Source organism: Erinaceus europaeus, chromosome 21, assembly GCF_950295315.1.
Source record: "Erinaceus europaeus chromosome 21, mEriEur2.1, whole genome shotgun sequence".
Taxonomy (NCBI): Eukaryota; Metazoa; Chordata; class Mammalia; order Eulipotyphla; family Erinaceidae; genus Erinaceus; species Erinaceus europaeus.
The window spans coordinates 2,525,772-2,548,345 of record NC_080182.1 but is presented as its reverse complement, the minus strand read 5'-3'; the positions used below and the strand labels follow the sequence as shown (position 1 = coordinate 2,548,345).

Below are 22,574 nucleotides of genomic sequence, written 5' to 3'. Positions count from 1 at the left end.
CCCTGGGGGTGCCTTGCTCAAGCCATTCTACCTTTTGTGTCACCCAGGAACAAAGGCCTACTGTGCTACTGTAAACAGTGTCCCTTTTATGTCAGTTTCACATTGCTCTCAGAAATGTTTTCTTAAGAGTCTTCAAAGTGCTATTCTGGTCAGATCTTTTCAAAACACTCAAGGTTCCCAGGAAAGCTGGATTAGGCTGGGTAAGAGCCCTGCTTCCTGGCTCATGGCTCTACCACTGACAGGCTTGGGGATATTGGGGTCCTAGGAGACTGTCCTTCCAACTGACAGCTGCAGTTTTAGCATGAAGATGTTATAATTCTTCAACATGTCTGCATGTGTGTGTGTGTGTGTGTGTGTGTGTGTGTGTGTGTGTGTGTGTGTAGGAGGGGGTCTTGCCCACCACCAATTCTCAGGCATCAACTGGATGACCTTTGTGATTGAACTCAGTTCTGACAATTGCTTCCTAGAAAGAGAAGGTATCAGGTCCTGCAGGCGAAGGGCTCAGTCCCACAGAACTGCCCCCTCTGCAGGTGTCCACTACAAGCCCAGGTGGGTGCCTGCGTGTCTACCAACATGCGCAGAATCAGAACTTCCCAGTGTAGCAAGGGGAGCAGGAGCAAACAGGACAAAGGCACAATGTCCCCTTTAAGCTGGAAGGGTTCTAAACTAACACGTACATGGAGGAGTCAGAAGAGGGACAGCCGTGTTTCAGGGAGATGAGCATTTATTGAGATAAAGCAGGGGTAGAGGAGAGAGGAAAATAAACACTTCAGAGACATATGTGCGTGCGTGCGTGCGTGCTAGAGAGAGAGAGAGAGAGATGGTGCGGTAGGTTCTGGGGATATTCAGGACCCTTAGGGTGATGATGCTCTATGGTGCTTCAGGTTTGAAAGTCTTTTTGTATAACCCTTATGCTATCTCCCCAGCCCTCCTGAGGAGATTTACTTCAGCCATTGTCTCCAGGTCTCTATATCTGCCTCCATCTGCATTTTAAAAAATATTTATTTATTTATTCCCTTTTGTTGCCCTTGTTTTATTGTTGTAGTTGTTAATTGTTATTGATGTCATTGTTGTTGGATAGGACAGAGAGAAGGGGGAAGACAGAGGGGAAGACAGAGAGGGGGAGAGAAAGACAGACACCTGCAGACCTGCTTCACCACTTGTGAAGTGACTCTCCTGTAGGTGGGGAGCCAGGAGCTCGAACCAGGATCCTTACACTGGTCCTTGCGCTTTGCGCCATGTGCACTTAACCTGCTGCACTACCACCCGACTCCCTCCATCTGCATTTTATGGCCTTAGCAGTCAGGTAGAAAGGAAGATGCTGGTATAGGTTGCAGACATCTTGGACCTTCTTCTAGGATACCCGCAGGGAGAGGGATTGCTTTCTTCCAGAGGAGACTTTCTCTAAGCATCCCCCTAGCCCCAAGGCCCCCTCCTGGGGCTGGATTAATTGTTAGAGGGGCTCACAGAACTCCGTGAACAAAGATACATGGTAGAGTCTCCCACAAAGGAGCCTCTGTGCTCATGCACTTTGTGGACTAGTATCACGGCATGTGGAAGCAGTCGGGTTCACCAACCTGAAATCTTTCTGGACCCCGTGCTTTTTTTTGGGGGGGGGATGTCTCATAGAGCCACCATTACGTGAGCCCAGTTGATGAAATCATGGATTATTAGTGAGAGATTCAACCTCCGTCCCTCTCCCCTTAAAGAGGGGGTGGTGGTGGATGGAACTGAAATTTCCCACCCCTTAGTCACATACTTGGATACTTGGTTCTCCAGGCAACCTCTACACACACACACACACACACACACACACACACACACACACACACACACACCTTATAACAAAAGACCCATTTATTACTCCCATCACTGCAGGAAATTCTCAGAGTTTTAGAGTCTCTGTGCCAGAGACAGGAATGAAGACCAGAATGCTGTCTCCCTACAAATCACAACACGACACCTGCAGCTGTTAGGAGATTATGAGTAACTGACATTTATCGCACAGGGACCATATGGCCAACATTCACGGAAGTCCGTGAACCCATGCTTTTCCTTAATCGTAGCAGGGAAATGGACTGTGCAGACAAGGAAATGGAGGTGCTGAAAGCTTGCCCAGCGGCACCCACCCCAGCTAGCGCAGCTTCCCTAGGGAGTCCTTGCTTGCTTCTGGCAGCTCTGAGCAGCAGGGGTGCTGCAGCTTCAGAGAGGAGAGCAGCGCCCCAGGCCAGGTCACCTCTGCTCTCGACCTCTGAGTCGCTTTTAGGCTGGATCAAGCCTGTCCCTTCAGAGCCAGCACTGGCAGCATGCCAGCTTCCAGAACATTCTGACGGGCTTGATCTGGGTATGTGACCTTGAAGGCCAGAATTCCAAGCTGTGGCCAGGTCAGGTGGCTCCAGCTAATGGGAAATGTGGCCAGAGTGTGTATCCTTTCTGATACACAGGCCGGGGAAAACCAGGACAGAGGCACGCGCCTGTTTCTTGGGTCCCTGGCATTCTGGGGGCTGCGTTTGCTAAGTCAGTACTGGAAATGGGGTGTTGGAGGAGGTTGGATAACTTGCCCGAGACCACAGAGCTGTAATGGAACCTGGGTCTGGACCAAGGTCTGTTGTAACCCGGATCCACGTCACTGCAGGCAGGACATCAAAGGGCAAGTGCAGAGCAGCCCCTGAGCTGTACTATTATTGTTATTGTTGTCATCAACACACACACACACACACACACCAGAAGTGCTGAAAGCATATGGACCTGGAGTTCAAATCAAGTCACCAGGACCCCTGTTTACCTAAAGCGAATGCCAAGAAGGGATCAGAAAGGGAAGGGGATCTGGAAGCAGAGCAAGAGACTCCCCAGGCAGGGAACTCTCACAGCATGCACTCGGAGCCACCAAGGAGGAGGCCAGGTCACATGGTTGACACTTGGCTGCTTGCTTCCAGAGGGAGGTGGCAAAGAGGGGCCCTGAAAGTAGGGTGGGGCTGGACGCCCAGAGCCATAGGAAACTGCTGATTACCCTCAGTTAGAAGAGACTGGGGGGAGGGGGCAGGTTATAGCATAATGGTTATACAAAGCGACTCTCATGCCTGAAGCTCCATGTCCCAGGTTCAATCCCTTCACCACCATAAGCAGTGCTCTGGTAAAAGAAAAAAGAGAGAGAGAGAAAAGGAAGAAAGAAGAAAAGAAAAGAAAAGGCTTGGGTTCTAGGCTGCAGGGTGTCCACACTGCTCTCCCTTCAAAGGAATGCTTCCCCTACAGGAGACCCAACTTATAGTTGCTCAGCTCAGGGCCAGGACCTGGGAGTGACGGGCTGAACTTCACCTCTTGCAGGGGTGAGGTGATAAACGGGGGGTTTGGCCTGGTGCTGGATGGGACCCAGGAGGCTGAGCAGAAGGCCAAGATGATGCTCAGCTGGGATGTTTCCAATGGAGTAAGTACCTCCTGCCCCCACTGCTCACCACTCCTCTCCCTCCAAAATACAGACCCGAGAGAGAGAGCTCTTTGCCCCTCCACCCCCAGAAATAGAGCCTCCTGGTATTCTGCTTATGCCTATCTCTCTTATTCCTTTCTCTTTGTGTTTCCCTGTCTCTAGCCTTACCCTCCAGTCTGGTCTGTGCCCACATAGGAGGGCTTCCCCTGCCCTCAATAGTTCCAACCTACCCCTGCCAGCAAAAGCACCCCCACTGCTCATGCAGAAGGACCTCTTTTACAGCATGTCCGTCTACCAGTTCTGAAGGTGGGTCAGCCAGACAGTGTCACTCAGCTCTGGCTGTTGGCGGTGTCAGGGACTGAACCTGGGCCCTCTTTCTTGCAAGTCCTGTGTGCTGCTGCCACCATGCTACTCCCTGCTCCCTAACGCACCTTCTGCAGTGGTGTCTCTCTTGGTGTGTCTGTGTATGGTTTGGTTCACCACCCGCACCCTTGAATGATCATGCCACAGGCAGCCGAGGAGGGGGAGAAACAGGAAGCAGAATTCAGGCGGACTGGGAAAGGGAATGTGAGGGAAATGGGGGAGCTGAAGCCAGGGTGTCATTTAACATTGGGTGGCTGAGAGGCTACCCCTCTCCCCAGAGGATGAACATGAGAGTGGAGGGGTGACTGACCAGAAGGCCCTAGCAGATGGGGGTATTCTTCTGAGGGTACTGAAGTAGGGAGGGTTGGATTGGGGGGGATGGGTATGGGGAGGTGGTGGAGGGGTGGGGATTGGATTGGCAAGAATGCTGGAGGAGGCAGGAGGGCCGTGTGTGTGTGTGTGTGTGTGTGTGAGTGTGTGCGCGCGCGTGCGTGTGTGCGTGTGCGTGCGTGTGCGTGTGTGTGTGTGTGTGTGTGTGTGTTGCGGCCATCATTCAGGAGAGGCCCTATGTTGGCTGGGCCAGGCGGAGAGAAGAAAGGGCACTGGAAAAAAATTATTCTTTGAGTCAAGGTGCCAAGGAATGAACCTGGGACCTCATGTATGTATGACACCACTCAGCAGTCTTCCCCGCCCTACTTTTTTCTTTATTAAATTTTTATTTATGTATTTATTATTGGATACAGAGAGAAATCAGGAAGGGAGGGGAGATAGAAAGGGAGAGAGAAAGACACCTGCAGCCCTACTTCACCCCTCATGATGCTTCCCCCCACAGGTGGGGAGCTGGGGCTTGAACCTGGGTCCTAATGCACTGTAATGTATGTGATTACCCAGGTGTACCACCACTTGGTCCCCCCAGCCCTACTTTGTATTCTTAATTTTTCTTTGAGAGAGAGGATGGGGAGAGAGGGAGATACACCACAGCACTGCTTCATCACCCACGGAATGCCTGTAGTGTTGATTACGATGCTCCCGTGTGGTGCTGGGCTTCCCAGCTCAGGGCCCAGGCACTGTAAGTCTGAGCTCTTTACCAGCTAAGCTGTCTCCCGTCCTCTGGAAAGAATATGTGAAGACCTGACTGAGGTGATTGTAGACTCTGTGTGGATGGAAACGAGGGGGTTTCTGGAATGCCTCCTAATGGCTTGGTGTTGTTGGTGGCATGGAGCTGAGGGAGACTGTGTAGAAGGAAGGCTTGTGGCTGGTGTCAGGTTGGATGGTGGATGGTGGGTAAACCTGTTGAGTAAGAGAGTTTTAGAAGCGTGTGTGTGTGTGTGTGTGTGTGTGTGTGTGTGTGTGTGTGTGTAGGGGCGACTGGAAGCAGCCACCATGTGTCCAGAAAGCCCTGTGGAAACCCAGGGACATTGGTGTCCACAGGTAGCCCGGCGCTGTTGGTCTGGGAACCCTAAGGCCTACGAGATCATCCGGCAGACAATGCAGGAGAACAAGGGCTTGGTGGTGACCCTCCCACAGGAGGTGGCAGATGAGAGTGTGCTCCAGCAGGCCCTTCGGTCCTAAACCCTGAAGCCAGTCCTGGAGGTCCCCTCGACTCCTTCTTCCTCTTCTGTCCCTGCCTTCACTCTCACTGTCACACAGCACCCGCCACTGTGCACACACATCCTCATTTGGCTCTCACAGCACCCTGGAGGGGGTGCTGCTACTGTCACGGATTTACAGACGAGCTGGTTAAGACCCAGAGAGAATGGGTCAATTGTCTGTGACCGTGCTGCTCTGCTGGGAATCTTGGAGAAATCCTGTTCATGCTGAATTGCCCAGAAGGAAACTACAGGAGCTTTGGTGCTCTGCATGGGCCTGAACTGGCAGAGCTGAGCATCAGCCGCTATCATGCTGGCAGTGTCCTCTGATCTGAGAATAATTATGATGAAGCTCTACTTTTTTTTTTCATTGCTTGTACTTTTGATTTCATAGCTAAGAACCCAGTCTGATCCAAGGCCACACAGATTTGCACCTATGTCGTGTTCTGATCGTTTTACGGTTTCAGCTCTTCCACTCAGATCTTTGACCCTGTTTTGAGTCCCTTCTTGTGTCTGGTGAGAGGGCTCCAGACTCATTCTTGTTCAGGTGGATATCTAATTGCTGGAGTACTATTTGTTGAATAGACTATTCTTTCCTCCACTGAAGGGTCTTAGAACAGGTTTTTTTTTTTTTTGCCAGAAACACATATGTACATCTATACACACACAGATGGCTCTTTCCAGTATTATTGATGTACTTTAAGAGCACTTTCAATAAAAAACATTCATCTGCCCAATAACAGTGACAGTGGCTGTTTTCAGTAGTTCCTGACCTGAAGGAGTCTACATTCTTGAGGGGAGACAAGGAATCATCAGGGAAAAGGACAAGTAAAATGCATGGCGGGGGGGTGGGGGATACGTGTAAGAAGAGAATAATAAGGGCTGGGTGAGGGTGTACTTTGGATCGGAAGGCCATCCTTTCCAGAGGAATCAGAGAACAGACAGGCAATTTCTTTCTTTCTTTCTTTTTTCCATTTATCTTGGAGTTTATTTAAACTAAGAGAAAAATGTCATTACGTTTTCATGCAACACAGACTTGGTTCTTTAAATAATAATGACAAGTAACAAAGAATTAAGGAATGTCACACTTGTGATCTATACAAAACACCAGCATTTTGGTTTGTACATATTTATTTATTTATTTAAGAAAGGAGACATTAACAAAATCATAGGATGGGGGGAGAACAACTCCACTCAATTCCCGCCACCCAGTCTCCATATCCCACCCCCTCCCCAATAGCTTTCCCATTCTCCCTCTGGGAGTATGGACCCAGGGTCATTGAGGGTTGCAGAAGGTGGAAGGTCTGGCTTCTCTAATTGCTTCCCCACTGAACATGGGCGTTGACTGGTCGGTCCATACTCCCAGTCTGCCTCTCTCTTTCCCTAGTAGGGTGGGTCTCTGGGGAAGCAGAGCTCCAGGACACATTGGTGGGGTCTTCAGTCCAGGGAAGCCTGGCCAGCATCCTGGTGGCATCTGGAACCTGGTGGCTGAAAAGAGAGTTAACATGCGAAGCCAAACAAATTGTTGAGCAATCATGGACCCAAAGGTTGGAATAGTGGAGAGGAAGTGTTAGGGGGATATTCACTGCAAACTCTAGTGCACTTCTGCTTTCAGGCATATATTTTGCCCTAGTTTATGGATATGTGTGAACATATGCTCTATCTCTCTCACAGAAACTGGTGTATATCTAGGTTTTAGGACTTTTTTAGAAAGTGAACCACCTGAGATGAAATTAGAGTGTACTATGAAAGGAAAGGTCTCACCCGGGTGATGAAGCTGAAGGGTTGTCATTCCACACCTGAAGTCTCTGGACAGTCTGAAGTGAAGCATGTTGAGGTGGCAATTGTGTTGGTTAGGTTGTGATCGGCGGATGCAATACTATTTGATATGGATTGGGAGAGGCATGCGGGAAAGTGGGCCCTATCCTAAGGTCCCAGGACTGGGGGAAGTTTAGGCTCTGTAGTGGGAATGTGAGGTTCCTGCTGTCTTAGGGTTCGAGAAGACAGTGGATAGCGACTGTTATCGTCACATTGTTTGGTAATTGGGTTAGCTTTGAAAAGTCCCTTTGTTAGACATAGTCAGTTTTCCCCCCTCATATTAAGTAGTGATTTATATGACTACAATTTAATGGGTATGTACATAAACACCATTCCCACCACCAAAACACTGTGACCCATCCCACCCACCCGGTTTGTACATAATTTCAAGAACCGCCTCCATAGCCAGTACATAGAGGCGTGCCTGGAGAGGGCATAGGATGGGCCGTTTCTGAGGCTGGGAGCAGCTTGGCTGGTTGGGAAGGCCTGGGGGAAGTATGGGGCGCAGGGTGTGCAGCGTGAGGTTAGGAGGAGGGGAACTGGACCCCGAGGAGGCCGGGGATAACCCCGTTTGTATTTTCGATGGCCAGAGTGGAGGGAGCGGCGCTTCTCAGTCGAGCACCGGCAAGGGAGTCGGCTGTTCGCTAACGATGCGGAGGTGTGGGGTCCAGGCGCGTAGGCTGCGGCCTGGTCTGCGGGTGCCGGTGCGGGTGCGGGCGCACGCGGGGCGCGGTCGCGGCGGAGGCGCTGGGAAGCCCGGCAGCAAAATGCAGCCGGAGACAACGCCCGCCGAGCCGGGGCAGGACGTGGAGCCCAGGCCGGCCAGCTGCTACCGGGAAAATGCCGGCCTGGAGGCCCTGCGGGACCAGGGTGGGAACCTTCGCCGCGCCGCCGCCAGAGCGCCCAGCCCGGAGCAAAGGCAGAACGACGCCCGCGGGGCGCCCCCGCCTCTATATAAGGGCGTCCCACCAAGCATCGCGAGATCAGATCGCGAGACCGGAGGTGGGCGGTTCCCCGGCCGGAGACTCTGGAGGCTCGCGGCAGCATCTCTGACGTCACTAGACCAGCAGGCCTCGCGCGCCCGGGTCCCCGCGACTCGTGCGCACGCGCAGTTCGCCCGGACTCCAGGCCGCGCGCGCCCAGTCCGGGTGTTGGCGCCGACCCTCGCGGGCGGTCTCCGGGCCGGCGGGCGGGCGGGGCGGGGCGGACTGCGCTTTCCGGGAGGCGGCGGCCGGTCCCGCGGCCGAGCTCGACATGGACTCCCCGGCGCTGCCGGCTGCGGCAGCGACCCCGCGCGGGGCCCATCATGGCGGCGCGGGGCGGCCCCGCCGAGGCCCCGACTCTCCGCCGAGCCCCGCGCGCCGCCGCCTGCTGCTGCTGCGGGAGCGGGAAGATGGCGGGCGCGGAGGGCCGGGGGCGGAGGCGGGGGCGGCGGCGGGCCCCGGGCCGAGCCCCCCGCCCCCCGAGGCCGGCGGCGACGCTTTCGTGGTGCTGCTGGAAGTGCCGGGCGGCGCCGCAGCCGGAGCCCCGGAGCCGCGGCGGGAGGGGGAGGCGGAGCCCGGGCCCTCGGGCCCCTCGGGCCGCCCCCGGGTCGCCCCCGTCGGCGCAGCCGCCGCCCCTCAGCCCGGAGCGGCCGTGACCCTCGACGGCCAGAAGCTGCTGGTGCGCTTCGACCGAGGCGTCTTCACGCTGGCGGCCGCGCCGCCCGCCCCGCCGCCGCCCCGGGGCCCGCCCGCCACCGCCTCCGCCGCGGCCGCTACCGCCTCCGCCTCCGCCGCCGCCGCCGCCGCCGCCGCCGCCGCCGCCGCCGCCGCCGCCGCCGCCGCCGCGCCGGGCGAGGGGGCCGGGCGCCCGGGGGAGGCTGTGCGCGGAGCCCCGGGGCCCGCCGCGCCCGCCGCGCCCGCCCACCGCTGCCCCGAGCCGCAGTGCGGCCAGGCCTTCGCCAGGAAGCGGCAGCTCAGGGCGCACCTGCTGGCGCACGGCGGCGGCGGCGCGGGCCGGCGGCCCTTCAAGTGCGCGCTGGACGGCTGCGGCTGGGCCTTCGCCACCGCCTACCGGCTGAAGCGGCACCTGCGCTCGCACGACAAGCTGCGGCCCTTCGGCTGCCCGGTGAGCGGCTGCGGCAAGAAGTTCAGCACCGTGTACAACCTGAGGGCGCACGCCAGGGCCCACGAGCAGCGCGGCCAGTTCCAGTGCGAGCTGTGCGCCCGGCGCTTCCCCTCCGCCGCCAGGCTCGGCTCCCACCAGCGCGGCCACTTCCAGCCCGAGCGGCCCTACAAGTGCGACTTCCCGGGTGAGCGCGGGGCCGGAGCCCGCGGCGGGGCGGGGCGGGGCGGGCGGTGAGAGCGCTGTGGTGAGAGCGATGCGGTGCGAGCGCTGTGGTGAGAGCGATGCGGTGCGGTGAGAGCGCTGTGGTGAGAGCGCTGTGGTGAGAGCGATGCGGTGCGGTGAGAACGCTGTGGTGAGAGCGGTGCGGTGAGAGCGATGCGGTGCGGTGAGAGCGCTGTGGTGAGAGCGATGCGGTGCGGTGAGAGCGCTGTGGTGAGAGCGCTGTGGTGAGAGCGATGCGGTGCGGTGAGAGCGCTGTGGTGAGAGCGGTGCGGCGGGAAGGGCGCGCGAGAGCGGGCGAGTGGGCGTGTGCGCGCGGGGGTGTTTTCTAGACGTTTCCAGTTGCCTCGGTTCGCCCTCTGAGGAAATGCCAGCTGCCCCCTCCACGGAGCACATCACAGACATCTCTCTCCATAGCCCTCTCCTCTCCCTCAGCTGGTTCATGCACAGACATCTCTCTCCATAGCCCTCTCCTCTCTCTCTCCCTCAGCTGGTTCATGAAGGAGATAAAGCAGCTTGTGTGGCGAGTCAGGCTTTCCTTTCCTTCACCTACGCCCCCGGGGGGACTCTGGTGACACAGGTTGATTGAGGTGCGTGTTTGAAGTGTCCCGGAGAGAGTTAGGGCTGTTTGGCACGTCAGTTTCTCTGCCTTGTATACTTACGAGGAGAAGCGACTTGACGTCTTTATGTCTTTATTTCGGTGTGAGAGAGACCAGAGCATCTCTCAGCTCTGGCCTATGGCGGTGCCAGGTATGGAACCTGGGGACTCCAGGGGTGCAAGTCCTGTGCTGCAGTGCTGAGCTCTACCCCCCAGTCAAGTCTGTGTGTGTGTGTGTGTGTGTGTGTGTGTGTGTAACTTTTACTTATAAAATGGGAACTCCTGACAAGACCATAGGAGAAGAGGGGTACAATTCCACACAGTTCCCAGTCAAGTCTGTGTGTGTGTGTGTGTGTGTGTGTGTGTGTGTGTGTAACTTTTACTTATAAAGTGGGAACTCCGACAAGGCCATAGGAGAAGAGGGTACAATTCCACATAGTTCCCAGTCAAGTCTTCAAGTGACCCACTTTACAAATGGAAGAGACCGAGGCCCCATAGGCTGGATAAACTGGATGGAGCCAGGGTTCTGTCTCCTCTGTGATTGCAGGTCAGTGAAGTCTTTGCCAGTGTCTACAGGTTTAGGTGTTTAGGAGCCTCGGGCATATTATTATTGTTGTTATTATCAGAGCTCTGACTTATGGTAGTGCGGGAGATTGAACCTGGGACTTGGGAGCCTTTGCAGAACCATTATGCTGCTACCCTTGCCTAGTTTAGGTGTTTTGGAAGGGGCTGTGCCCCACTGGTATGTGCACTCTGCCTGTCTGGGAAGGAAGTGGCACCGGGTGACTTAAGGTCGTGTGTGGGCCATGGGTGGGAAGGTGGACTTCCCACCTTCAGTATGGCGATGAGGTCGGGAGGGTGCCTGAGGGGGCAGGGAGATGCAGGTAGAGGTGGGCACCTTCCATGCCTCTTCCACTGAAACAAAAACAAACTTGAGCGTCCACCAGCCTCTGTGTGCCCATAGTGCGTGTGGACACGAGCGGTAGCTGGCACTGCACTCCCAGCGTGTACACTGTGATGTGCTCACATGCAGGGGTTTTAAAAGAGTGAAGAGCAACAAAGTTGAGAGGTTCTGATCGTGTCTTCCTGTGTGCCCATGGGCTGTCCTGTGCGTCCCTCTTCATGGAGGGCAGGGCTCTCCCTTTTCCAGTCACACCTCTGGGCATCTGAATGTGACTTAAAGACCGATGCCTAGGCAAACACGCATTCTGATCATAACAATGTAGTGTCACGTAAGTACGATGTGAGGTTATCGGGGCTCCATCTTGTTGTGGGGCTTGAGGCCCCTCTGAGGGTTTCAGTTGGATGGTCAGTGTTTTAGGTCAGTGGGGTAGTGGGGCCGGGGAAGCAGCATTCAGTGGTCCAGATGTGAGGTCTCTTGAGGACTAACCCAGGTCGTGGCAGTGACGGTAAGGAGACATCAAACAGAAAAATGACAGAGGCAGAACCTGAGGGCTTGGCTGTTGATTGGGGCCAGCTGGTCCTGCCTGCCCAGAGAGGTTTGGTGCTTTCAGGTGACCAGATCAAAGGGAGGGGACGGGAGTGGGCTGCACTAGTGCTTCAGGGCTTTGAAGCAGGTGGCATTTCCTGGTTAAGTGTTGCTAGGGCTTCTCTGGGCTGGTACTAGTCCTCCCAGATAGTGCTGTGCCGCGTGTGTCTATCTGTCTGGTGGTCTTCAGGCACGTAGTAGGGTGGCAGTAGAGTGGTAAAGGCCCTGAGAAGAGCTGCAGCAAAGATGCCTGGTGAGCTTCTTGCATCAGGATGCTTTGGACCCTATTTGAATGGTGAGTGTTTTTAATTCAAGGAGAACTGTTAATGTGGGAAGTCAGGGAATTGTTTGGTGACTCATTGGGGGTCTGATGATGGAGGTGCTGGGAAAGGCTGTGTGAGTGAAGATGATGCCAGCTAGCTCCTTTGACAGAACAGGGTGCCTCAAGGAAAGAAAAGCTAGATGGCAAGTTGGGGCCACCATTTGCAGAAGCTCTTTTTAAAGTGTGGATGGACCATCATGTTCAGGGGAGGAAAAGTCTCAGGTGTTACAGTGCTTTGTGACTCTCCCAAGTTTAGACTGACCAGAGAAAATCTCACCTACTACTAGGACAAGAGACTCTTGAATGAGGGCGTCTCATTGTAATATTGATGAGAATAAATTGATTCCCAGCTGGAGTCACTGTGGAGTCTGTGCTTTCTCCCCATGTCTCTGGACCTGTGCAGAGAGAGGTTCATTGGTGCGTCTGAGTTGCACTCGTCTGAGTGTGTGATGTGCCCTGTGATGGAAGGAGGTCCCCACCTGTTCCTGAGCTGCCAGGATGGCCTATGGCTATCTGGGACCCTGCACTGAAAAAAGGAATGAGCTGAGTGGCTGGAAATGATTGACTTACAAGTGTTGTGAATCTTGGCTGGTGTTTTGTCATCAAAAACTGAAGTCTTGTTCTTATCAATTAGCCTATAGTCAGTTGGTTTCATTATGTGTCATCACTTAAAGTTGCAGTTCCCAAGTTACAGTTAACTGAGGACTTGCTGATTTAATTTCCCTCGTTGGGTTCTTTGGGTCTTGTGTGGTCAGCGCTGATGTTCTGGTCCTGGGCCGTACAGAAACCTGTGCCGGATCTATCTGTGCTATAAACCTGGCAGGTAGGTTAGCTGTGATTGGAAGACTTTCTTTCAATGTCACAATGACACATCTGGCCTACACGTGCCTTCTGGCTGTCCTTACCCCTCTCCGGGCCTCCCCCACCCCCCAGCTGGCAGTGGCAGTGGCAGTGGTCCTTACTTTCTAGGGGGGCTTCCAATTTGTTTTCTTCCTTCCTTGTCTGCTTCAGTGCCCACACTGTCCTGGGGGCAATAACTAGGTGAGGTGTGTTGTATTTTTTTTTTTGGGTCACACCAGTGAACATAGCCTGTAAATTTTCTCTGTCAGGCTGCGAGAAGACATTCATCACAGTGAGTGCTCTGTTCTCCCATAACCGAGCCCACTTCAGGGAACAAGAACTCTTTTCATGCTCCTTTCCTGGGTGCAGCAAACAATATGACAAAGCCTGTCGCCTGAAGATCCACCTGAGAAGTCATACAGGTAAGAGTGAGAACTGCATGTCATGTGCACCCAAGGTGAGTCTTTGTTGTACCTGTTGGATCTCTAAATATGTGCTGTGGTCTTTTCCTTTCCTCAGGAGAAAGGCCTTTCATCTGTGACTCTGACAGCTGTGGCTGGACCTTCACGAGCATGTCCAAACTCCTAAGGCACAAAAGGTAATTGTCACATTGTGGTATGTATGATGCTTCAAAAATGAATGGAAAGTTTGTTGTAACAGAAGCTTGTGGATGAAACAGTATAAGGAGCTCAGTGTCAATAACGTGAAAAATTCATGAAAGTGTGGGAAGAATCACTCCGTCTGGCCATCTAAAGACATTTTTAATGTGTATGTTTTTAATTGTGGCACCAGGGGGCAAACTGACGGCCTTGTGCATGTAGAATACTTCTGAGTGACTTCCCTGACCCAAATTTTAAAAGTTCTATATCTTGAGAGGAAGAAAGAGAGCTGGGAGCAAGGGGGAGACGCCAAAGCACTGCTCCAGAGGTGAGAGATAGCTCACTGGGTAGGACAAATGCCCTGTTCTTTGTGTGGCCCAGGTTTGAGCCCTGACACCACATGGGAGTGCCATGGCATGGGGGGATGCATCATTGCAAGACTGGCCAGCTCCTCATGGGGCGCGAGTGCTTCCACACTACGATCATCATCTCTGGCATTATGCTATTCCACTGCAGAATACTGTGCCCCAGTATGGTTCCGTAGCCCCCATGTCCACTTGGTCGATTCCAAATTATATTCCTCCATGAGGATCATTTCTGGAACCATCCATACCACCCCGGTTCCATGGCTGCCAGTTCTTAGCAACATCGCCCCGCCAGATATTCGTCGGGATGCGGCATCATCTAAGTTCATTTCCCACGTCTACGCTCGACCGGACCTGCCAATATACGCGGATATCTTCGCCCACCCTGTCCAACGCTTGACGTCTCGTCACCCAATCCGGTCCCCTACGCCTACACTGAACTTCTCTGTTCCAGACTCTTGGAAACAGAGCTGGCAGTCAGCTGAGGTCAAGAACAAACACCTCATCACAGACCCCTGCGAGCGTCAACCCGGCTTTGACCTAGCACGTTATGATCGGGCCCTCCTCAGTCGCTATCGAACAGGCCATGGCCGGTGCGCCGCTATGTTCCATCGCTGGGGAGCCAGAGACGACCCGAACTGCCCCTGCGGCTCCAGACAGACTATGACCCACATAGTCAACGACTGCCACCTCTCCAGATTCAAAGGAGGTCTCGAAACTTGACATCAGGCTCAACCTGACGCTGTTGACAGGCTACGGAAGATGGGCAAACGCTAGAAGAAGAAGGGGGATGCTCCAGCATTGCAACCTTTCTCTTCCCTTCCATCTGTCTGAATGAAAACTCAGCCAGAGTGTGGTAGAGTCACTCACGCTTGAGATAGCTCCTCAGAACAAGCAAAAACAGACAGAGAGACCAACCCACAACAGCGCTGCTTCTCCCGTCCATGTAGTGTCCTTGGTGCTGTCCATGGTGCTCCTGTGTGGTGCTGAGGCCTGAACTGACCCACACAGGGCAAGGTGTATGTTCTACCTGCAGAGCTACCTCAGGACCCATGTGTGTGCCTGTTTGAGGTTTAACAAAAGTGACAATGGAGAATGCGTTCATTCTGTGAGGAGGGTTTCCTCCACAAGCTTTCCGTTGTGTACTGATAGCCATAGGCTTAGCTCTTGATAAGTATGTTCGTCTTGTTTACTCTTCACCACAATGCTGATTCTGACGTTCTTATGCTCCACATTGGCGATGGGCCTCGGGGTTAAGTAGGGTAGGTTAAGGGGGGCTGCTGGGTTTTTAGAGGTTTAATGTGAAAACGTGACTTAGAAAAGTACAGTGTTCGGGAGTCGGGCTGTAGCACAGCGGCTTAAGCGCAGGTGGCGCAAAGCACAAGGACCGGCATAAGGATCCCGGTTCGAACCCCCGCTCCCTACCTGCAGGGGAGTCGCTTCACAGGCGGTGAAGCAGGTCTGCAGGTGTCTATCTTTTTCTCCTCCTCTCTGTCTTCCCCTCCCCTCTCCATTTCTCTCTGTCCTATCCAACAACTGCAACAACAATAATAACTACAACAATAAAACAACAACAAGGGCAACAAAAGGGAATATATAAATAAAATAAATATTTAAAAAAAAAAAAAGAAAAGTACAGTGTTCATGCTCATATGTTGGGCCTGAGAGGGTTTTCTTGTTTGTTTTGCACTTCTCACTGTCCTTTAGTTTGAAAAGCTTGCTGATTATTGGGATTTTTCTAAATACTGGAAGCAGCAGTTAATACATTTGGGACTTAGCTCTTGCTAGAGTGAAGCAGCACTAATTGCTGTGTGTCTGATTCTGGGACTGACCTAGTCATTAAAGTAGACTTCTGATTACAGAATTAGAAACCTGCCCACTTCATCTAGAGGAGAATTAATATTTCCTGAAATGTACTGATCATTTAAAAAAAAAACATGACACATTTGTAGTAGGGCTTATTTTGTAGCATCTTACATGAAGAATTATCTCTGAGACCTGGTGCCTCTGGGTTGTGTGAGTGACCACCATCCCCTCCTCTTGGTTTTCTATTCTGACAGGAAGCATGATGATGACCGGAGGTTCACCTGCCCCGTGGAAGGCTGTGGGAAGTCATTCACGAGAGCAGAGCATCTGAAAGGCCACAGCATAACCCACCTGGGCACAAAGCCATTTGCATGTCCTGTGGAAGGTGGGTCTTGGTGTATCACTTTGACCCAAAAGCTAGTACCACGTCCATATTGATGTGTGGCTTAGTTGTGTAAAATGCAGCCTGTGACTGACGGCTTGTGATGAATAACTTTGTCTCAGAAGTGGTCTGTCAGGAGGAAGAGACCCAGTTTAACGCATGACCTCACTGCACTCCTCTGCTTGGGACTACATTTAGCTATCTGTTTAATTTGGTGGTTGTGAAGACTGAAATGACATGAGAAAACTTGTGATTTGGCATTTGGTGTGAGTCACATACTCAGTAAATGAGCAGCCACTTGCGCGACAATTAAACAGCACTCACAGATAGGCTGACTTTTAAGTAAGAGTACCCCGGAGGTCTTTTGCCTCTTGAACACACCAAAGGCTCACTTCATTTTCCCAGGGTCTGTTATGTGGCTTGTTTATGCTAGGCCTGCTCTAGTGCTGCAGATTCTCTGGGGCAGTCAGAGCCGGGTCAGCAGATGGTTAGGAATTTGAATCCTGCCTCTACCCCTCCCTCAGTTGGGCAAGCCTCTTTGGGCCTCACTTTTCTTTTCTGATTCCTGGGCGTTTATCCCTTTGAAGCTGAGATCAGTTCTAAGGATGTAATAAAAAGACACAATTCCTTTACAGCTTCACTTGGGATGTGAGAAATGAACAGGTAACGTTGCCAGGGTGCTGTAGGGAACAAAGGAGTTCACCCACACTACCCGTAGGTCATTTGGCATGCAAAGGCCTGATCTCCTGGCAGCTGCAGATGGTCTGGGAGGCAGAGGCAGGAAAACCAGCACGAGAAGTCTAGAGGAACAGGAGCACCAGGCTGGGGGCTCAGGGAGTGACAGGGGTTTGTTTGTGTTTTTTTTTTTTTTTTTAAGAAATAATTTATTTTTCTGATAGAGATGAACAGATAACATAACACAGTGCTGCTCTATCACATGCTGTGGTAGAGATTGAACCTGGGGCCTCATGTATTCAGAACATGCTCTACCTGTGGAGCCACCTTCCTAGCCACAGGGCCACACTTGAGTTTTGGTTTTGTCTCATTTCCTGGTGGGACAGGATGGTGCCTGGCTTGGTAGTGGGATGGCAGAGAAGGTGCAGGCGAAAGAGAAGAGTTAGAATTCATAGTGCTTGGTGAAGGATCCACTTGAGCTTGTGGGAGAAGTGTTTGAAATGAGTTGAGACAGGGACACTGGAAGGGTGGTTGGAGAAGGAGTCCAGTTTGGAGGTGCTGCTTTCCAGGTTTAGATGCGTAGAAGTCTCAGGCTTGGTGAGTAATAGGGGAGGAGGGAAGAAGGCAGTAGGCCTTAGTCAGTGAGGCTGTGGCAGTGGCTGCATTCTCAGGGCACGGTGTGAATTGAAACAAGGCAGTGCAGTGTAGTAATTAAAGCCAGTTCTGGAGTCAGACTGGATCCCTGCCCCAGGTTCTGTCTCTCTCACTGTGCAGCTTGAGCTGCATGATGTGCTCTTCTTCGATGATGGTGCTCTTCTCCAGGAACTAGAGGGTGGGGCTTGTGGTAGGGCCCCAGAGCCCTGCTTTCCTTGGGCTGAGAGTTTATAATCTGAGTCTGGGTTCTGGGTGGTTGAAGTAGATTTTCTATGCTTATGTAGATAATTGAAATGTTCCGTAACTAGAAGTTAAAGAGCCACCACCTTCTTCTGTAGTCACAGGAGGAGAGACTAGGGCCTCTCCTTTGGAGGTGCTGAGGGAGGCTGGGCGGGAGTTGGGATGGTGTTTGTGATGGGAGTGTATCAGGTGATCTTGGTTGGTAGCTAGTTTTGTGGTCATCAGGTAAGTATGACATCAGTCTTTGAAGTTCTTCTTGGAGTTGGAGATTTGGAGGCAAATTTTCTAGTGACAGGTAACTCCCCCCCCCCCCTTAGTAGGGTAACTTGGCTTAAATATAAGGTGCTGTTTACGCAGGGCTCTGATTCGTAGAGAACCAACAGAAATCTAGGTAAAACTTGTAATCAGAAGAAGACAGCCATTAACTTTCTAGAAGAATGCTCACACTACTACTCATCCAAGGAAATACATGTTAAGGCGAAATATGTGTTGTTCCCAGTGGAATTAGCAAGTAGTTTTTTAAAAATGTGTTCTGCCGCTAAATTTCTTTATTTTATTTTATTTATCAATGAGAAGGATAGGAAGAGAGAGAGAAAGAACCAGACAATCACTCTGGTACATGTGCTGTCGGGGATTGAACTCAGGACCTCAGGCTTTAAAGTCCAATACTTCATTCACTGTGCCACCTCCAGGACCACAGCAAGTCATTTTTTTTAAAAGGACAGTTGCTGCTGGCCAGAGTATGGCAGATGTCCCTATGACGGGTGACTCCTACCTTGGGAAAAACAGTTGGATTAAACTTGTACTCAGGCGGTGAAACTCATGCTGGTGCTGTTCAGCTGGCGGACAGGGAGTGGGGGCCTGATAGGTACAGGGGACTCCCACATACTCTGGGGCAGACTGCACTTGGGGCAGAGACCAGAGGCACATGTCCGCGGTGTCCTGTCATGAACTTGGCAACAGATGTGAAGCCTTGCTTGAAAGTGAAGTAAAGTTCAGGACTATAGAGGCAGCCAGCACCATTCTTGCGAGGCCCTCCTCTGGGCCTGGCCCCGGGCCCTTCTGTCTGACTATCCTGACAGGCCTATGAGAGGCTCCTTCCTGTCCCTTTGTGTGTCTACATGAGACCTCAGTGCCTCCCCCAGCCTGCTTGCCCTTTGACTTCTTTGCTTTTTGCCCTTCTACCACTGTGAAGGGCCAGTAACCTCAGATGCTACCTGCCTCCCTAGACGGTTTATCTATATCTATATATATATCTTTTTATATATATATATATATATATATATATATATATATATATATATATATACACACACACACACATTATTAATTAGATAGAGACAGAAATCAGTGGTGCAGGGGTGTGGACAGGGAGAGAGCAAGAAACACCTGCAGCACTATTTTTTTTGCCTCCAGGGTTATTGCTGGGGCTCGGTGCCTACACTACAAATCCACTGCTCCTGGAGGCCATTTTTTCCCTTTTGTTGCCCTTATTTATCGGTGTTGTTGTTACTATTATTATTGTCATTGTTGTTGGATAAGACAGAAATGGAGAGAGAAGGGGTAGAGAAAGATAGACACCTGCAGACCTGCTTCACCGCCTGTGAAGTGACTCCCCTGCACAGGTGGGGAGCCGGGGACTCGAACCAAGATCCTTACACCAGTCCTTATGCTTTGCATCATGTGCACTTAACCCGCTGTGCTACTGCCTGGCCCCCAAGCATTTCTTAACTGCTTGTGAAGCATCCTTCCTGCAGGTGAGGACTAGAGCCTTGAACCTGGGTGTTGGCACATGGTAACATGTTTTACCAGGTGCACCACCGTCTACCCCTCCCCAACCATTTGTCTTCTTTGGAGGTATAGTACTTCTTTTTCTTTGGTCATCTTTTTTTTTTTTTTTCCCATAACTCTTCACAGCTTTAACATTCATTTTATTCTGCCATTTGACCAGCAGCTGGTTGTTGATGTGTTCCTACCAGACCTCAAGCTTGGAACTGCCCAGAGCCCACTTCCCCCTCTGTCCCAGTGGTACAGAGTTCCAGCAGTCTAGATTAGTCTATGAAGGGAAGGTGACATTTGAGTCTGTCCTTTTTTTCCCTCTAACAAGCAAGCTGGTGTATGGTGTGTGGTTTTCCCGACCCTGGCTAGGCAGCTGAGTAGACATTAGGGTAGCACCAGCTTGAGACTTCACCCAGGTGACCATTTAGGACTGCTGGCTTGGCCCTTCTGGCCTTGGGTTCTCCATGATAAAATGAAGGGAATTGACTGAGAGTATTTTCAAGTCCAAATACCATAGGATCACAGACGGTTTTTTATAGTAGCTGCTTAACAGAGGATTAGTGTAATTTTTGTAGCTGTTGAACATTTGAGTCATTTAGCACTTAGTTTAACTTATTGACTCAGGCCAGCTCAGTAACCTGCCCAAGGTGACGCATCTTAATGCACAGTGGATGTCGGGTTTCACATTTTTCTAAAGACCATTTGCTGCCCAGTTAAATACCCTGCACTGCTGCTTTGAGGGCTGTTCAGTCTCTTAAGTGCATACATTGTCCATTAGTCCTGCTGAGAAGTTGTTCACTCTCTTCCTTGGTCGCCCTCAGGTTGACTTGTTCCTCTTTGTTCCAGGGTGCTGTGCCAGATTCTCTGCACGTAGCAGTCTGTACATCCATTCTAAGAAACACCTGCAGGATATGGGCGCCCCAAAAAGCCGCTGCCCCGTCTCCAGCTGCAACAGGCTCTTCACCTCCAAGCACAGCATGAAGGCACATGTGGTCAGGCAGCACAGCCAGTGCCCAGGTCAGGCCACATGGCACAGGGAGCCAGTTTCCTCCTTGGGTCCTTTCCAAACCTGTCTGCATCATGGGTTAAAATAGACTCTGTGCAGTGTCTGACTAGCCTGTGGGCTGGCCATCGAGCCTAGTGACCTCTCCTGCTCTCTGGTTTCCGTCCTGCCACTTTTGCCTCTGGACCTCTGGTGCCTTCTTTGAATTCGAAGTGATTCCCTTGAAGCCTTCCATTTGGCTAGCTTTTCCTACACAGGACTCCCAAATCTGCCTCTTGCTGTGACCTTTGTCTTGAATTTGGAGCCTACCCCTCTGTTGTTTTCATCTTTCTTGTTCTGTCTGCATTTCTCTGCTGCCTCCACTTCTTACCACACTGCCAAGGAAAAGGTGAAACAGAGTTGTGTTTCAGGATAGGGGCAGGGACTGTGACAGGACATGAGGCTTGGAAAGGAGAGGGAACCGTGGCAGTCACCCAGCAGGAAGGTTCTGGGCACAGTGTGGCCTGGGATTCAGAGTCCTGCACCTCAGGCCACACGCACCATCCTCTGGGCTGTGTTGATGGGTCTATGTGGCCATGGGCTACCTCTCTGCTTGAACTCTAATAGCACCTTCCTGTGGGGTGTGCTGCCCCTGGCAGGGCCTGACCAGTGAGCCCTGCTAGCTGAACAGGTATGGGTGGTGCTACTAGCCATGCTCTGCCCACTGTGCCAGCATTAGGGCACAGCCACTTCCTAGCCATGACACCCTGGACAGGGCTCAGTCTCCCCTTCTTTAAGATATAGAAACAGATGTGAATCATTCTCCAGAAGTAATGTCTTGCTCAAGAGTCTCATGTGGAGCTTGGCGCATAGCTATTGTTCACTGGATGTGCCTCTCCTCGTGTCTCCCATTTGTCTGGCTGTAGGGCACATGTGTGATTCTACCACTCGTATTGTCTTTATTTATTTATTGGATAGATACAGCCAGAAATGAGAGTGTTGGCGGAGATAGGGAGAGAGAGAGAGAGAGAGAGAGACAGAGAGACACCTGCAGCACCGCTTCACTTGTGAAGCTTTCCCCCTGCAGGTGGGGAAGCCTGGTCCTTGCACACTATAATATGTGAGCTCAGCCTGGTAAGCCATGACCCGGCCCCCTTGTTTTAAGAAGTTATTTTATTCTTATTTATTTATTGGATAGAAGCAACAGGAAATTGAGAGATAAAGGAGAAAAAGATACTTGCAGTGCTGCTTCACTCCCCCCCCCCCCATAGGTGAGGGCTGGGGACTTGAACCCAGGCCCTTGCATACAGTAACGAGTACGTTTAACCCAATATGCTACTTGGCCCTCCTTTTTATTTTTGCTAGAGAGGAAGACACACTGAACTTTTCCTTATTCTCCAACTGAGTACAAGAATCTCTTGGGTGCTTCTGCTGAGCTTGTGTCCCCCAGACCCTACATTTATGCTGACATTGTCTTACTCCCATGTCATTTTTGCCCTGCCATATGTCAGTAGAATACCAGGTGGTGTCCAGTGCTCACTCTTGAAGAAGTAGGTTCTTTTTTTTTTAAAAAATCTTTATTTATTTATTGGATAGAGACAGCCAGAAAATGAGAGGGAAGGGGGAGATAGAGAGGGAGAGAGAAACAAATACCTGCAGCACTACTTCACCACTAGCAAAGCCATCCCCCTGCAGGTGAGGACCAAGGGCTCGAACCCAGGTCCTTGCACATCATAGCGTGCGCTCAGTCAGGTGCACTACCACTCGGCCTCGAGAAGCAAGTTCTGGTGAGTGTCCATTTGATGTGTGCCGGGCTCTGGACTGGCTGTTGGAGTTCACCGTGATAGTGGGAGCCTGAGCTGGGGTCCATAGCTCTGTCCTGGTAAAGAGCAGACAGATGGTGCGAGCAAGCAAGTGCTGGGGGAAGGCCACAGTGGCCACTATGCTAAATGCTCTGTTAATATTTAAATCTTTCTGTTTGGCTTTGCAAGTAAAGGATTTCTAGTAGCATTTATTAATGAAAGGCTAAGTAGGGAATTCATGGATAAATTGCTCTCTATTTGCATCAAATTAGTATTAATTTGTTTACAAGGAGCTGAATCCTCAAGGTACTCGAGGCAATTTTTTTTTTTTTTTTTAAACCAGAGCACTACTTGGCTCTGGTTTATGGTGGTGTGGGGGATTGAACCTGGGACTTTGGAATCTCAGGCTTGAGAGTCTCTCTGCATAACCATTATGCTAGCTATCCCCACCCTCAAGGCAATTTTTGAAAGCCTTGAAAATGGGGCATAGGTTACCATTTTTCATTTCTTTGAACAATC

General features: G+C 51.8%; 2 protein-coding genes across 3 annotated transcripts in view; both read left to right on the top strand.

The window, feature by feature from the left end:
* UROC1 (urocanate hydratase 1) overlaps window positions 1–6,116 on the top strand; it is a 51,625-nt gene extending 45,509 nt beyond the window's left edge. For both annotated transcript variants that reach the window (XM_060180258.1, XM_060180257.1), the window contains 2 exons: window positions 3,325–3,424; window positions 5,219–6,116. In XM_060180258.1, coding sequence (XP_060036241.1) covers window positions 3,325–3,424; window positions 5,219–5,359 — 241 coding nt within the window. In that variant the 3' untranslated portion in view covers window positions 5,360–6,116. The remainder of the gene's footprint in view (window positions 1–3,324; window positions 3,425–5,218) is intronic.
* Window positions 6,117–8,438: 2,322 nt separating this feature from the next.
* The window catches only part of ZXDC (ZXD family zinc finger C), a 48,033-nt gene continuing 33,897 nt past the window's right edge, over window positions 8,439–22,574 (top strand). The window contains exons 1-6 of the mRNA XM_060180256.1: window positions 8,439–8,961; window positions 9,055–9,487; window positions 13,041–13,193; window positions 13,291–13,369; window positions 15,796–15,926; window positions 20,118–20,288. Coding sequence (XP_060036239.1) covers window positions 8,449–8,961; window positions 9,055–9,487; window positions 13,041–13,193; window positions 13,291–13,369; window positions 15,796–15,926; window positions 20,118–20,288 — 1,480 coding nt within the window. The 5' untranslated portion in view covers window positions 8,439–8,448. The remainder of the gene's footprint in view (window positions 8,962–9,054; window positions 9,488–13,040; window positions 13,194–13,290; window positions 13,370–15,795; window positions 15,927–20,117; window positions 20,289–22,574) is intronic.